Here is a 17,294-nt window from a genome sequence, read left to right on the forward strand (position 1 = left end):
GGAAATTGTAGAGATAACATCGTCTGGTCTTTGCGAACTCATGTTGGCTCCTGGTAGTCATTGCTTTCTTTTCTAAGTATGAAAATACTCTCTTTGTAATTCTAACGTAAAATAATGATTCATATGTAGTGTTCATCTCTCATGTGGAAGGAACCCTGCTCAGTGACCTGTATAAATTAATTGGCTCCTTTAGTCCTTGTCCTGTTTAGTCCACATATTTAGGAGGTACTGTTATCATCCCTGTTCATGAATGAGATCAATGTTGTCTAGAGAAGTTAGGTTACTTCTGGGGGGAACAAGTGTAAAGTGGCTAAAAGCACTCTCTTAGTATCGCCACCTAACCGGCACTTAAATTCCCTCTTAGATGGCTCTACTCCTTATCACTTTGAAGATGGTTCTTTTTAAAATTTTTTTTATTATATTCAGATCATTCTTGATGTCAAAGCAGAAACAAGACAGAAGTTGAATTATGTTTTTTCTGGCACCTGTTGATGTGCTGTTTCACATGACACTATCTCCCTAAACAGTGACCATCCTTTGGGTTTTTTTAATTATTAAAGTATAACTGACGAACAGTTATATTAGTTTAAGGTGCATAACATATTGATTCAACAGTTCTATACATCGTGAGTGCTCACCACGGTGAGTGTAGTCACCATCTGTCACCACCTGTTCTTACTCTTTACACCACCTTACACGTTTTTCAGGTCCCTCTCTGGTTGCATGTTATATTAAACAGTCTGTAACTTTTATTCCTTTACAACTGTTAAGTTTCTAGGTGTCCTTTTTCTATAGCCTAAAGAAAGTGGTTTCTAAAGATCATCACTTTCCCAGTGCTAGAGATCAAGTCCATAGTCAAATGTGGCACATTATTCATTGGTATTATATTAAAAAGAAGGACTTAACTGAAGGATTTTTTTCTCTTTGCTTTTTCTGTAGGCCTTTAAGCCATAGTGTTAAATAGAAAGTAACCATGACTAATTTTCATTCATACTTTGACTTAATTTGACTGCTCTTGGTATTTGTGACAAAATGATCATTTTTGGTTAAGTTGTTCCAACATAATCTTGGGTGTGTTTTAATTAGATTTCAAGCCTTTTTTATATACATGCACACACACATACACACACACATATATATACACACATACAGTTAAAATTTTCTCTGTTGGAAAGAGAGACATTGTTGATGCAGAAATTTAACTTACGGATCAATTCCATACTCTAACAATCTACTAAGAAAAGCTAAAGAAGCCAAAGGTTGTGAAATGAAAAAGTGACCTAAGCACAGAGTCTTCTTCCCAACGTTTCCCAGTACACGAAGGATCTCACGCATGGTGTTCGCTAACACTGAAGAGGGAACGTCTGCATTCTGTCCAAACAGAATCTTGCCATAATGATCGCAGCATATTTAGAATGTGGTATTTATTTCTTACTGAAATTTCTGTTTTGGAAAACTTTTGTTTTTCTCCCTCTGGATGACAACTCCAAGAGGTTTTGTGATTCCAGTGAGGGTGTGAAGATACAGAGAAATTGTCCTCTCATTGGGCTTTGCTCAGAAGCTTTGGAATTGGGATAGAAAACAGCTCTGACATCTTTATGGTAGGCTCACGGGAGCTGACACATCTCTGCTCTTCCTGAATTGCCCAGCAAGGACCACCAGAGGATGCTTTATCTAGTGATGTTTTAATATGGAAAGTCAGGTGTCAGCAGGCACTTCTAGGGACCTTCTGAGTCCTGCCTTGACAGCAGAAAGGGCAGATGTACAGATTAATGTCCCGGGTTCACCCCAGGTACACCAAGTTCCACAGGTGAACAAACTCACTCTGTCTTACACTGGGGCATACATACAGGTTTTGAAGGAACTGAGTATTTTCTAGGAGTGGAAGAGGAAAGATAAAATCCATTGCCATTATGACAGGTCTCCTCCCAATAGCCTGTAAATATTTTCCAAGACTAACAGTTAAAGCTACATCAGCAGAGTCCAGAATGAAAATGCTGTAAATGTGCACAAGTAAAAAAAAGAAGAAGAAATTCTTTAAGAATGGCATTGTAGGTGGATTTTTTCTAAAAAATATAAAACTTCAAATATTAAAAAAAAACCTCACCAGCCAATAGAAATACGTACCAGTTTCTCACTCATGCTTTTCAGTGCTGCCTGCTCCCACCTCTCAGGTCAGCCTCATTTTCAGCTGGATTTCTTCATTTAGCTTTTATTTATAGCCTATCTCCTCAGCTCGCATACATAGAAACAGTTGATGTCAGGCACAGACGAGAGAAACTGTGTTCTCGGGGTCAGCCAGACCTGAGACCTTTGTGAAAAGGTGAGATGATAATGGAGAAAGATTTATGAAGAAACATGACATATTAAGAGTTACTTGTGAATCTGTCCTTTATTTCTTTTATCCAAGTACTTAAGTAAAATTAATAGATTGTGCCAAACAGAATATTATTAAATACGTTGTGTCACTTCTGCCATTTACAACAGTCATTTCAATTCATGGCTGAAAGAGCATTGATCATCTCTCTTACTGGGGACACAGGGTGGAGCAGCCCTAAGTTATCTTTAATTGGTTAATTTCTTCAGCCACATCAGATTACTCTCTCCATCTTACAAGCTTTTTTTGTTCAGAATTTCATGATTGGAAAATAAAACTGTGCTCCCAATTATAAATGGTACTCAAATGTGTTTTTTCCTCTACATTTCCCTCCATCAGTTAAGGGGGAAAAAGGGGGATATGTTATAGGGATATGCTATCAGCAAGCCTTCTGCTACCTACAAAAAAACACATGGTTTGTTATTAGATTATATAGATGGGGTGCAGGACGAGCTTCAGGAAAATGTTAAAAAGGAGGTGGTACATTTCCAGAGTCTCACTGAAGTCTGCCTATCATGTGAGGGTTAATAACGTCATCATTGTCACTTGCCTGAGCCTGTGTGGTCTTCCTCTCGCTCAAAGTAATGACTGCACAGTTTTAGATGAAAGAACACAGAGGTCTTGAAGTGTTCTTGTCAATGTCAGATTACAGGTGGAAAGCATGTGTTCACCATTACTGCTGTGTGGTTTCTTTACCCAGCTTTGACAGGACAGTGGAAGATGGCTCTGATATGCACTACTCAGGCACTTTATTGAGACATGACCCTGTGGAAAAGCACTCAATATCAATCAGTGTTCAGGATGTAAAACCTCTGTCTCTGGTTCTAATCTCTTTATGCCATCAATAGATTTTTGACAAGGTCAGGGCACTGACAGACCACTTAACTTTCTGAAAACCAAATGCACTTTTAACTACAATCTCTGATTGAGGTCACTAATTTTCATTATAAAAATAAAAACATAATTGAAAGACCTTGTCCTATGTCTAAGAATCTGATAGAAAATCGATTATTAACTCTTTAATAATATTGCCTGTTGATAGCAGACTAATCCTTGTTCTCTAATTTACAGATACCAATATGGAGATTAGGGAAGTCACATAACTTGCTAAGGGCTTTTGCAGTAATGTGTATAAGCTTAATATTAATGAAGCAAATGCATGTTGATGTTCTAAGAATTTGTCTTTAAGATAACTCTGGTGATTTATTTGGGAGAAATGGGAGAGATAAAGTAAAGACATCCCTTTGTAATGTATATAACCAGCCATATTACTTATAAAGTGCAAGACTTTGATTTTTAAAAGAGTCTCTTTTTAAAAATACATTGGCCTCTTATTTATTCATTCAACAAACATCAACAGGTGCCTGTGACACTGTGCCAAGTACTCTACTAGGAACTGGTCATAAACACATAAATGAGAGATACCATTTCCACTGTAAAATCTACTCATATAAGTAAATGATACTTATCAATGGTTTTCTCGTTCTGTTCTTTTCAGTTTAGTAAAATATTAATACAATGAAATCATATTAAAAAGCTAATGTGAAGGGGAGTGGGGAGAAACTGCTTAATAGGTGCAGCATTTGACTTTGAACTGATAGCGATGTTTTGGAATGAGGCAGAGGTGGTTGTGATCTACAGCATTGTGCACCAGATGTTTGTACTAAGTGCCACTGAACTGTGCACTTATTTAATGTGGTTGATTTTCTGTGATGTGACTTTCATCTCAGTTTTTTTAAGTTAATGAAGTTTGTGGTTTATTTCTCTTGATAAATTTATTTGGCTTTGTAATATATATTAGAGTTGAGAAGTCTAGCTTAGTCCCTNGTAATATATATTAGAGTTGAGAAGCCTAGCTTAGTCCCTCTCAGGTATTTTGTTTGTCGTAAGTTTTCAATAGAATTCTGAAGATTTTTCTTGTAGGTCTTAAACATTTCTTGTGAAGGTTCTTACTAATTTTTCTTGATCTCGTGGGTGAGATTTTTTTCATATTTTTAAATTCTATATTGCTGCTACACAGGATAGCTATGGAGCTTTGAGGCTTTAGTTTACATCCAGCATATTTTAATCTCCCTTGTTAATAAGACTCACAGTAGGGTCTTTTGGACTTTTCTAGGTATATGACCAAACGTCTATAAGCTGAGATGACCCCAGTTTTACATATTTTCCTTAGTGACACAGTACTTTAAAATCTCCCTAATATTAAATATTAAACCATTTTGCATTCCCCAGGATGAATCCCACTAATTGTTGTGATGTTTTATTGAATTATATTTACTAATAATCTGTTGAGGATTTTGCATTTATCTTCATAAAGGATATTGATTATTCTCTTATGGTAGGTTTTTATATTAATTTAATAAAATCACTCATATCTTTCCATTACTGTCTACTCTGGAAGAGAAAATATATGGAATTAGGTTCCCTTGAAAGTTTGAAATGCTTCACTCTAAAACTATCTGACTTGAAGCCATATTTGAAGATAATTTTAAATTTAATGTAATCTGTACTCTCAGGGTTATGGGTACAGTCTCTTCTTTATTTCTTAAGTATATTGTTTTGTTTTTCAGAAAGTTGCCAATTTCATCAAAATTTTTCATTTCTTAGTATTGTGTTCTTTTTTAATATTAGTATCAATATCCTCTTATAATTCCTTACATATATTTTATCCCATTCTTATATCAAATTATGTTTATTTGGGCTTTCTTTTTATTGAACAGATTTTTAAGTGACTTTCTGTTGTTTGGGTGGTGTGTTTGTTTTTAAGAAATGGCATTTTGGCTTTGTAAACTCTACTAATTTTTCATGCTATAAATATTTCATTGGTTTTCCCTATGTGTTATTTCCTCCCTTTCGTATATCTTTTGATTTTAAATTTTTAATTGATTGCCTAGCACCTAAACTTTCTTTTAAAACATAATGAAATTGTTTTGTGTGTGAATTTTTCCTCTAAGAGTATTTTGGGGTATCCCACAATTTTCTTTTGTGGTATTTTACTTTTACTATTCTGGAACCATAACGAGTTATTTGTAAGTGTGTGATATTTGTTTTATTCCAAGAATTCTAGGAGATTTTTATGTCTGTACAGTGTTTAATTTATAGCTCCATCATTTTGATAACTTATGGTTAAAGAGTCTGGGCTATAAAACAACTACTATTTTTGGAATTTTTTTAAGCCCTCTTGTAGTTCAGTATATGACTACTGCAGTGACTGCCGTCATGGTAACTGTCTCAAGTGTGCTTGAAAAGCTGGGGCTCCTGCCTAAGTTCATAATATCTAACAACTTAGCCTTCTTCATTTTATTTAATTTTTCAAATTTCCTATCTCCTTATACAGAGGAGGGTTCGACATCCTTCCTCTATTAGGAACAATACGGGTAGATTAAACATTTCCAACCATAATAATTCTATGTCTGCCTTTCTCCTAGCATACCTTATTTTGATGCTCTATTAATGCCTGGACTATTTTTTCCTCATTCTGTATTTTGCTATCCAATTCTTTTTTTTTTTCCATGAAATGTCCTTTATAGTTGTCCATATAGCTGATATTAATATTGCCACCACCTGTCATCATTTTGCTTGCATTTTTATGATATCATCTTTGTACATCTTTCTTATTACTCTTTTTGCTTATTTTTCCTCTCAGTCTCAATAATACTGTAACAGTAGAATACTGTTCAACAATAGAATACTAAATGTCTCAATAATACTGTAACAGTAGAATCAGAGAGGAAGGGATGGACGTGAGCTGCAGAGCAAAAGGTACACTGTTTTGCTGAGCAGATTCAGGAGATAGGAGGGGACTGATGAGGGATGAAGCAGGCTTTCAGCTTGGGTGGTTGGGAGCAGAGCATAGCCCTCAAAAGGGGAGATGTTAAGTTGAGTGTAAGACAGGCTGAAATCGAGAGAGAGAACTGGCCAGCTGCCTCCCTGTCCGCAGGTGACACTGGCCTTAGGTGAGGCTGGGGATACAGCCAGTGGATGGGCTGCACTTAGAATTACGGTGATCCCTGAATTCAAGCTTACATCCACGCCCACTGGTGTGGTGGCGTTGATGGCATGCCTAATTTCTTCATAACTCAGTTTTTCTATAAATCAAGAATAGTGAGACTTACTTAAAAATACTTCTGTAGAAGTATTGTAGAGTGTGCATGTGATAAACAATTTCTAAAAGCTTAAGGGCCTTTTGAGTGCTTGCAGACAAACAAAGGCATTGTGACTGTAAAGTAGCATTATTTTTAGAACGAAAGTTCCGCCTTAAGTGTGTCTGATGAAGAGTTAAACTACTTTTGAAAATATGACGTGTTCAGCTCCATCTCTGCAGTGAAATGCCATTTCCCACTGATTTGATCGAGCCTTTTCTCCTTAAGCCTTGCTTGCTTCTTCCAGGGCTCTGTGCTTGGGATGGTAATTAGGGACTTCTGCTCTCAGTGATAGGATGCTCCTGGCTATTTCTCCAGCTCTACTTTCCCACAGCTTAGCTCCTTACATCTCCCTGGCAGAGTGTGTGGTGTGTATTTTTAAGTGGTAGAATTTGGGGAAAGCAGTTCCGTGAAAAAGAAACGTGATAGACAAGGCCGTAGAGCAGGAGAATCAGCTGGGGTTGCTAGCTTTTAATTGAAGTTTAGTTGGAGGTTCAATGAGGTGAGACTGTTATGACAGATTTCAAAATGTAATGATAGGAAATGGGGTGGGTTCATCAAAGTCGGAGTAAATACGGAGCAACGGCTCAGCAACTCAGCATGAAACAACAGCTACAAACCCTCAAAAAAACATAGAGTAATTAAAATTTGCATTGTGCAGTCCTCCTTCTCAGTGGGTACCTTTCCAGGGAAAGCAGTAACTTTATTGTGAAAAATATAAACACAAATTTAGAGATGTAAATTACATGCATATTTTAATCTTGTTCATAAACACAAAAGTTTTAAAAATGTAAATATAATCAAAGCACACAACTGCAGCTAAAAGCAGATTTGAGAAAGACCTCAAGAAGGTGAAAGGCCCTCCCGTCTCCCCCAGCCCTCACCCCCTACCCACCCCAATCCTACATGCCTATCCCCTTTTGTGTATTTGGAAAAGAAGAGGTGGGATTCTATCTTCTAATTTCAGGGGACACAAATGCTTCTCTCTAATCTGTTAATGTCACAAGGAGAGATGGTGGATTTAACCCTTTCCATTTCCTCTCCTATCTCTTTCCCCTCTGGTGTATGCATGCAATGTTGAAGGTTTACTAAGACACAGGGTGACTAAGTGTTGGATGATTTGCATCGCAGAAATTAACCCAAATACTCCCCAGATTCTTTTATTTCCATACTTCAAGCATGACAGTGACCTTAAGTTGAGCCAGTTCTAAGGGTTGATCTTAGAGAAACAGCATGATATAGCAGAAAATTCACTGAACTGGTGTTGAATAAATGGGTGTGGGCTCTATCTTGACTGCCTCTTGCTGCCAGAATGATTTTGGAAAAGTCCTTTGCTTCTCTGGGCCACAGTTTCTCCATCTGTTAAAGTCACTGATTTGGCCTAAAATGAGCTCTAAGTTTCCTTCCAATTCAAACTTTCTATAATATGTGCCTCATGGACCCACTTCAATACAAGTGGGGCCCTGGAGATTCAGATTCAGCATAGTACCCTTCTTAGGTCCCTAGGTGTCCGCAGGAGTAAGAGATGTTCCAGAGAAGGCCCAAGGACTCTCCATAGTGTAATGTAAGGCCAGGGTTTCCTGAGACTGTTATTGGAAGTCCTTTGTCCCAGCTTTACTTCTGACACTTTCTTGGCTTTATAAGGGTCTCTCCCAGTAGGGAATGACCTGATGTCTATCCAGACCATCAAAACTCGTGGTTGGAGCAGTCACTGACATGACCCAGTGTAATAATCTTACATACTCCATTTACAGTGATAAGGGAAGTATTTTAATAGATATCTATACTGTATGTCTCTCTCAATGGATTCCATTTTCAGAGTAGGGTAGTGGAAATTTATAGGATTATAGGGAGAGATATTCATAAGAGCAACCTGTCATTTATATAAATCCCTTCAAATGAAATTAAACTGTGGTATTCAGGGGAAATATAGCTTTAAGGAATCAAACCCAAAGTTTAAGTTGAAGACTCTTTTTAGTATGTTGTGTACCTGGGTGAGTCTACCAGGTGAATATGAACTCAAGTTTTTCTTGATTGACTGTTTTAAGGTGGAAAATAGAAAGTTCATGAGACCTTAACATTTGCTCTGCCAGTATGTTGTATAGTAAGAAAGAATTGGGACTTGGAAGTAGGGTAAGAGAAGTGGTTGTGAGTCTGAAGATATGTTTTCCAATTGAGACCACTCCTCCCCACCACTGAAATCCAAAGATGATTCTAACAACATTGAGCTCTGGCCTGACTGAGACTTTACCATACAGCTTTTATGATGACTGCCTCAGATTGCCTTGGAAAGGAAGTAGGTTTGGGGAAATTTCCAAAAAGAGCTCTCTGATCCATTTTGATTGGAGTGTTAGAATACTGAAGTTTCCAGGGGCACCTGAGTGGCTCAGTTCATTAAGCATCTGAGTCTTGGTCTCAAGGTCATGATCTCAAGGTTGTGAGATTGAGCTTGTGTCACATGCATGGAGCCTGCTTAGGATTCTCTTTCTCCCTCTCCCTCTGCCCTTCCCCCGCCCCTCTTGCTCTCTTTAAAAAAAAAAAATGGTGCAGTTTCTAGAGCAGTCCTGGGATAAGGCATCGGGAATGGGAAGAGTGGCTTATGAGATGTGTGTCACCAAACTGGAACTTTTGTGGAAACAGGAGGGATGGGTGTAGGAAAGGGTAATGAAATATTAGTAAAAGCATTTGGGTCTCCTAATCCTGTCATACTATTTAGCACTGTTTTTCTTGATTTATAAGGATAGCATGTATGTTGTGTTCAGACACCATGAGTAACAGTGGCTGTGCCTTAAACATTTTGTTACTAATCTTTTAGTGATGAGACCAGCATGGAGTAATGTATACGAAGATAACGTTCCTATTTTAACTAAAACTTACCAAATAATCAATAAGGAAATATACTTCACCTAAAAATTCTCAAACTAATGGATTAAAGACCTAAATATAAAAACTAAAACTGTAAAACTCTTTAAAGAGAACATGGGCACATCTCTCAGAACCTTGGATTTAGTAGTGGTTTCTTAGATATGACACCAAAAGCAAAGGAACAAAGAAAAATAAATAAAGTAGACTTCATCAAAATTAAAAATTTTGTATATCCATGAACTACCAAGAAAGTGAATATACAGCCCACAGAATGCAAGAAAATATGTGCAAATCATTTATCTGATAAGGGTCTAGGACTCAGAATATATAACGAACTCTTACAACAAACAATAAAAAAACAAAAAACCCAATTAAAAAGTGGACAAAGAACATTTTTCCAAAGAAGATATGCAAATGACCAACATGCACACGTAAAGGTGCTCAGCATCAATAGTCAATAGGAGAGTGCGTGTCGAAACCATGATGAGATACCATTTTTACACCTAGTAGGATGGCTACTATCAAAAACAAAATAATGCAAAACCAAAAATAACAAGTGTTCGTGAGGATAAGGAGAAATTAGAATCTTCATACATTGCTGATGGAAATGTACAATAGGACAACCAGTGTGGAAAACAGTTTGGCAGTTCCTCAAAGCTAAGCATAGAATTGCCATATGACCCACTAATTCAGCTCCCAGTTTTATATCTAAAAGAACTGAAAGCAGGCGTTCAAACAAAAACTTGTATGTGGATGTTTAGAGAAGTACTATCACAATAGCCAAAGTGGAAATATCAAAATGTCCATCAACTAATGAATGGATAAACAAAATCTGGTATATCCATACAGTGGAATATTATTTGGTCATGGAAAGGAATGAAATAATAATATGTGCTAGGATATTGAGGAACCTTGAAAACATTATCCTAAGTGAAACCAGCCAGCCAGACACAAAGGCCACATAGTGTATGATTCCATTTACATGAAATGTCCAGAATAGAAAGATCTGTAGAGACAGAAAATAGATTAGTGGTTACTAGGGGCTAGGGAGAGAGAAGAAGGGGAAATTCCTGTCCAAGGGGCATGGGAACTTCATTCAGGGTGATGAAAAACTTCTAGAACTAGATAGTGGTGGCATTGTGACTGTATTTAATGCCAATAAATTATACACTTTAAGATGGTTAAAATGGCAAATTTCATGTTATGTGCATTTTACCACACACGAGAAGTTCCTGAACCATATAAACCTTGTAGAAACCCTGGTAATGAAATACCTTTGACAAATGAGCTCAGGTTTGCTAAGGGATTCGATCTTTTTGAAACATAGCTTTGGTGTTAGGGGAAGCTTCTGGAAGTGAAACTGTGCAAGACTAAGGGTCAGGAGTCCTGTGTTCTGGTCCAGGCACTGCTGTTATGTGATGTGGGGTGAGTCATGTAAAGTTTCTGGGCCTCAGTTAGGGGACTTGGACAAATTTTCTCAATTGTGTGCGACCTTTTCAGATTTCACATACCTTTATACACCCTGGTCCCTTAGCCAGTGTGAAGGTAGACTATTTCAAACAGAATGCTCTTCTACCAGGTAAAGGGGGTGGAGAGGGTGCAAAGGTGTGTTCTTTGGTAGAGCCTTTTAATATTCCAAAGTCCTGAAGCTGATTGTGATACTCCTGACATTCCTGGGACCATAGGAAGGAGGTTTACTCGTTTCTTCCCACAGTGTCCACTGGCAGACATTGACGGCACACACTCAGGACTGTGTGAAGCACAGCTGAAAGAACAGAGCCCCTACATTCGTGGAGTGTATGTTCTAGAGGGAGGAGATAGAATTAAAGAGTTAAGTACTGAATGTGGTAAGCACTCTGAGGAAGAAGTAAATGCTGCTGCGGGTGTGTGCTCCAGGATGAGGGGCGGCTGCGCGGAGGGGTCATGGTTGACCCGTGATCTGCGGGGTGACGTGGAACTAACCAGGAAACCCAGAAAGGGGAAGATTTGCTTCCCTGGTGGAGAGATAACTATGAAGAGGATGGGAGAATGGGCTTGGAGAAGACTGTGAATACAGCCTCATTCCAGGATGTCATGCTGAGTTGTGGCCAACGTCATTGTATTAAAAGGCCAAGGGAAGTTTCTCCCTGAGACCAGCAGACACTGCTTTCATGTCCCCACCATATCACTTCCTGCGCTCCGAGCTATGGAACCAGCAGTAACCACACAGAATCTCTGGAACTGAAAGTGCTCCCCAGTGTCGACTGCAACCTGAAGCCACCATTCCTCAGAGCCCTTAACATCTCCACAGCACAGGGCAGTGTGGGTCACAGAACAAGTGGCTCTGGAGTACGACACCCAGCATGCTGTGCGACTGTTGAGAGGATGTTTCTCCTTTTGGTCTTTCAGTTTTCGGCTCATCAAACCAGTAAATCTGGGCTTTGAGGATGGTGGAACTACCAGACTTTTACTTAAAAAGTGGGGACAGACTTTTACTTAAGCCTTAGCAACCATTGTACTCGGCAAAGCCATTGCACGTGTTTGGTGGGTGAACCAGCTCCACTTTTGCAGTGGAGGCCACATTTCCACAAATTGATGGAGCCCAGGGGGAACAGAGCTCACGCCTGCCAGTTGGCCGCTGTCCTCCTAGGAGCCTGCCCCGCCTAGCGTGGATGCAACTGGACGGCCCAGAGCTGAACCGCAGGTGTGTGCGAGGCTCCTGGCTGGCCCGTCTGCTGCGCCACGGCGGGGGCGGTCATAGCCATGACTCAGGCTACCCCATTGAGGAAAGGAGCTCAGCACTAAGTCCCACTTCAGGCATCCCCAGTCCAAACTCAACTTTAGACGCTTGTGTGTCCTCTTTTCTTTGTAACCATAAATCTGTGCTATCAGGCTTAATTTTTTTTTCCCTTTGCTTTCAGGAGAGTAGATCTGGAGACACAAACAGCTGTGTGGAAGAAATAATTCGGGTAAGGACATTTTTTTTTTTTTTTTTTTTTTTACAAATCTTACCAACTGGTTGGGCGTAGATTCCAAATAGAAGGAGGCATGTGGCTACAATTGTCAAAGGAGCCTATTGTCTGTTTCCTATTTGATGCTTACCTTTTCTGAGGGCAATCATGGAAGTTCCCTAAAGGCCATTTTACAAAAACAATGCTTCTTTTCGAAATCTAGGAGCTACACGTCAACCTGAGGCCTTTGTACAGGCTGAGGTGACACTGTGCTAAAGTGATCAGCTGAGAGACAGAAGAACAGAGTTGAGATGAAAAAAACGGTTGCGCACACATTCGGATGCCCCCATTTATCACCCTCCTATTTAGAAGCATCCTTTAATAGTCTATACTTTACAGTTAGGCAAGGGTTGCCTTGTTATTTTTCTCCTAAACTTAATTAGGATCAGAAGCACTCTGACAAAGAGGTAATGCCCAGTGTCTGAAAATTTATTTCCATATTGTTTTGCATCGTAGTGTGTTGCCTGCTCCTCCCTGTAAGACTGTCTTTTTCCTCCTCACCATCTCTAGAAGATACCCTCCGTGAACCAGTTTCACACCCAGATTTACTTAGGTTGGGCTCTTCCGCCATATTAGTGTTTTCCTGAGTATTCAAACTTATAATCAGGATGTCATCTTCAACCCATATTTTTTCTTCACTCATATTTTTTTCAGGGGAGTAACCTAATAATTTACATTCTCAGAGAGCTGATATTATGCTGGGCAAAACACCAAGACAAATTAGACCAGATGGGATGGCAATTCCCTATAAAGAAAAAACCTTTATTTTAATATGTTTCTAACTTTTGGATATCCTACACACTTTTCCTTGAATTGCTAGTGAATGACAGTAATATAATTATTTGGTTTAAAAATTTGCATTAATCATCAAATTGTTTTCAGAAGCAGGGTTTTTTTTGTCTTGTTTTGTTTTTTTGCTTCCTGGAAAGCGTTATTTCATAAATAAATCTTTTAACTCTCAAGTTGACCAAAATAAGGAATTGAAATTTGATCTGTTGAGTTCATAATGATTTTTGTTTTTCTGGCAGAGATTTATATAGAAAATAGTCATCAAAATGGGTAGCTTCATTTCTGGCATTTAATATATGTTAAATAATATACATATTGTATTTTATATCTGTATTATCTCTAACCTGGAGCTTTGTTTCAGATTAAACAACAAATAGTGTAAAGTGCTAATAATATACTTCCCCGTTTCTCTTTTGACATCCTTTCATGTCTGGACTCCAAATATTCAGTGTTTAAGCCTTGTTCCTTTGATTGGTTATGGTGTTTATGTCAGCAAAATGGTAATACCAGAACATAGCAATCCCTCTTCGGTTTCCCAATTTATAAAATCCTACCCATTCTTATCCTTTCTTCTCTTTTCTGAGGATATGGTAGAAATCTGTCATTTGACCTTTCTTTTCCATACTCCAAGCAGAGCCTGAAGTTTGAATAAGGGCTTGAGCAATTCATATACCGAAAGGATATAGTTGAGGTAATACAAAATTCACCTAAAATAAAACTGAGTGCTGAAGTCAAGAGTTTAAAGCATTATTTTTTTTCTTAAGAGAGCTGATGAAAACCTTATGCCCCCTGGTCCCACTTCTACTTCCTGATACTGACCCTAATATTCGACGGGTGCTGCCGCTGCCACGGCCCACTTTTGAATCAGGCATGGAACACAAGCGAAAGCCTGGACCAAGCAGATAATTGATTTGGAAGCACATGCAAGGTTCAGGGTAACAGAGATGATGATTTCTTCAGAAGATAGCTGAGCCCTCTCCAAATTCCAGTCTTCCAAGACCCTGTGAGGAGTGGTCCAGAATGGGAAATGATACAGACTCAGAGGTGATGGTGTTGTCCAGGTGGGCCTTTTCTCTGCCCCCCGGCAGCCTGACATATTAGTACTAGTAGTTGGTACTGAGGCAGCTCCTAGAGGATCACATCAGTGTTCCCAGTTTTGCCCAGAATGTTTTCCTGGTTGTCCCCTGCCTTGCACACCCCAGTCATTCTCCAGGGTTGTCTTCTTCTCTTGTCCTAAGCATGTCCTCTCCTCCAAACACAAACACAGGGCTCCTTCTCCATGGTACTTATTGTGTATCTGCCACACGTCGGTCTTCCTCCTACACTGTGGCCCTGATGTCTGGAACTGAGAATTCACGATTTTGTAGAATGAATAAATGAGTGAATGAGTGGAGGAATCCTCTAAGGAAGAATGAAGAATATCATTGTGAGAGCTCACAAACAGATTCCATTTGTTCTAAATTGTGGGCATGACTTATTGGCCTTTTTAGCATTGGGTTCCTATGGATAGTCTTTGTGGAGCCCAGTCTTCCTTACCACTTTCTCTCCTCTTGTGAGCAGCTCAGGTAAACCTGATGTAGTCAAGGTCACTAAGGTACTCATTACCTCATCACATTTAAGTGATGGCTCTCTCTTATTGTGGCGGATGAACAGGTCATGAAAGTGCCTTAAAATAATGAATATTGAGATGTTCACTTGACGAGTGTTAACATACCCTTTCCTTGTGGGAGGTACTGGAAAAATAACAGTGGGCCAAACAGACATGACCCTCTTGAAATCCACCATGTGCTGGAAGATACAGATACTAAGTTTTATTTTTAATCTTATAAGTAAATGTCAAATGTTAATTGTGATAAATACTCAGTGTTCTGTGAGAGCCCACCATAGGACACATGACCTCAGTTTAGGTCAAGAACAGCTTCCCTGAGGAAGCAACATTTGGACTAATAGTTGGAGGATGAATAGGAAACTGGCCTAAGGACAGGGATGTTGAGGCTGCACACAGAAAAACAGGAAGTGTTTGACTAGTTAGGGACCCAGGAAGGACAGTGAGGCCAGAGTGGCTAGAGAGTAGGTGGCAAAAGCCAGGCAGGACAAACCAGGTAGGGCTGTGCCTTCTCAGCCACAACCAAGAAATATGAGCCAGAGTAATGTGGTCAGATTGGCCATTTAGATACTCTACTCTGACTACTATGCAGAATGAATTGAGGGGACGAGGGGAAGAAAAGAGGGGTGAGAGGCTGTTGCACCTGCCCAGATGAGAGATGTTCGGTGGGTCACTCACAGGCATGGGAACATCGAGGAAGATGCTAGTTTGTGGGGGGAAGGGATGAAGTCATACATTAATTTTTTGACATGTTGAAGTTGAAGTACCTTTGACACAGTCCAGAAAACATGGAGACTGTAGATGAGCATACACTGGTCTGGGGCTCAGAACAGAGGTCTAAGCAGCAGACCAGCATTTTGGACTAATTAGCACATTGGTAGTAAAACCATAGAAATGGGTAAATTTGCCTGGAGAGAGACAAGAGACTGAGAAGAAATGAGAGCCAAAATTCCAAAATTTAAGGGCCAGGGAGAGTAGGGTCCACTGGCAAATGAAAGCGAGAGGGCGTGACTCGGGAAGTTGAGGGATAATGGTGGCTATGGAAAGTCCTAGAACCCACGGAAAGAGAGTTTCAAGCTCAACAGTGCACAGGACTTCCGAGAGGACAAGAGAGATGAGGATTGAAAACCACTCCATGGATTGGACAACAAAAAGCTCATCAGTGACTTCATTGAGTGCTGTTTCTGTGCAGTAGAGGGGGCAGCAACCAGATAAGAGAAGACTGAGAATATGAAGTCAGCGAGTCGAGAGACCTTTTGTGAGGAGAGCCCATAGCCTCTGTCCAGGGCCTCTCCATTTGCAATCAATCCTGTAGATAAGAACAAGTACCAATGCTGGAGAGCTAACATTTATGGAGTGCTTATTATGGATGAGGGACTGTTCTCAGTTTCTTGCATGTATTAGCTCCTTTAACTATCACAGATGCCCCCATGAGACAAGTGCTGTTAGCATCCCCATTTTACAGACAAAGAAATCTAAACACGGCTTGCCCAAGGTCACACGACTAGAAAGTGGTAGAGCTGGGATTTTAACAAGCACTGCCTGGCAGCAGCACCCCTATCTTCTCTCGTAAGCTTTCTTATTAAATGAAGAAATCCCCCTGGCTCAATAATGAAACCACTCAGGCATTTTTCCGTGAAAGGGAGGTTTCCCATTTCCACATGTTTATGATTCGGAAGTGCCAGATCATACATTTGTGCACTTGAACTCACAGAGGTTTTATGGCCGGTGTTATCAACCTCATCTTTAAACTTCCTTTTCCTCTCCCCTGTCTTATTTTTGCTGAGATGACTGTTTTCAAGTCATTTGAATATTACATTATATTCTAAAGTGTAATTATTTTTTACTCTTACTCGGAGAATTTTAATCCTGGGGCCTAATAAATCTGTGTATTATTGCAAAAATAAGTTAACCGAGGGAGAAATTATAACCAAGTTCTATGAAGATGGGCGATAAGAGCTAGGAGCCCTCATGGCTGACATATGTTTGTAACAGGCAGTTTTGTAAGTTACACTATATTTCATTCTTAAAGGTTCCAGTGCTGTAATACTTAGGTGCTTTTCGTTAACATTATCCATTAACGTAGAATGAAATTAACATTTGTTCAGCAAATAAAATCCGTTTACAACTTAATGGGGTTGTGCACGGTTGGAATCTAGGATGCACAGATTTTAAGCAAGACAGCTTTGGATGGCAGTTCTTGAGGGGCACGACTCATGGAGAAGTGGGACTTCCTAAGAAGAGACCAGTGTTGGAGATTCTGGTTTGAACTTAAAGGATGAAGTTAGAGACAATTTCAGGGTAATGTCTGAGCAGATTATCTTCTTGGTTTTCACCTTTAGTCACTAATTTAATCACAGTTTCATATGAAATGTTTATAGTGAATATTTACATAGAGTTGCATTTCTGTTGCTAGGACGGGGATAACTGGTACTTGTTTAAATTCTGGGGGCCCAGATCAGTTTCCTGACACTACAATTGAACAAACTTCCAGCAAATAAAGGAATTCCTTTCCTAGATGCTAA

The 17,294-nt window shown here is 39.4% G+C and overlaps 1 protein-coding gene across 8 annotated transcripts in view; it reads left to right on the top strand.

Annotated features, from left to right (window-relative positions):
* The window catches only part of AFF3 (AF4/FMR2 family member 3), a 522,207-nt gene that overhangs the window by 230,755 nt on the left and 274,158 nt on the right, over positions 1-17,294 (top strand). For all 8 annotated transcript variants that reach the window (XM_034658987.1, XM_034658988.1, XM_034658989.1 and 5 more), the window contains one exon: positions 12,285-12,332. In XM_034658987.1, coding sequence (XP_034514878.1) covers positions 12,285-12,332 — 48 coding nt within the window. The remainder of the gene's footprint in view (positions 1-12,284; positions 12,333-17,294) is intronic.

This window comes from Ailuropoda melanoleuca, chromosome 4 (genome assembly GCF_002007445.2).
Source record: "Ailuropoda melanoleuca isolate Jingjing chromosome 4, ASM200744v2, whole genome shotgun sequence".
Taxonomy (NCBI): domain Eukaryota; kingdom Metazoa; phylum Chordata; class Mammalia; order Carnivora; family Ursidae; genus Ailuropoda; species Ailuropoda melanoleuca.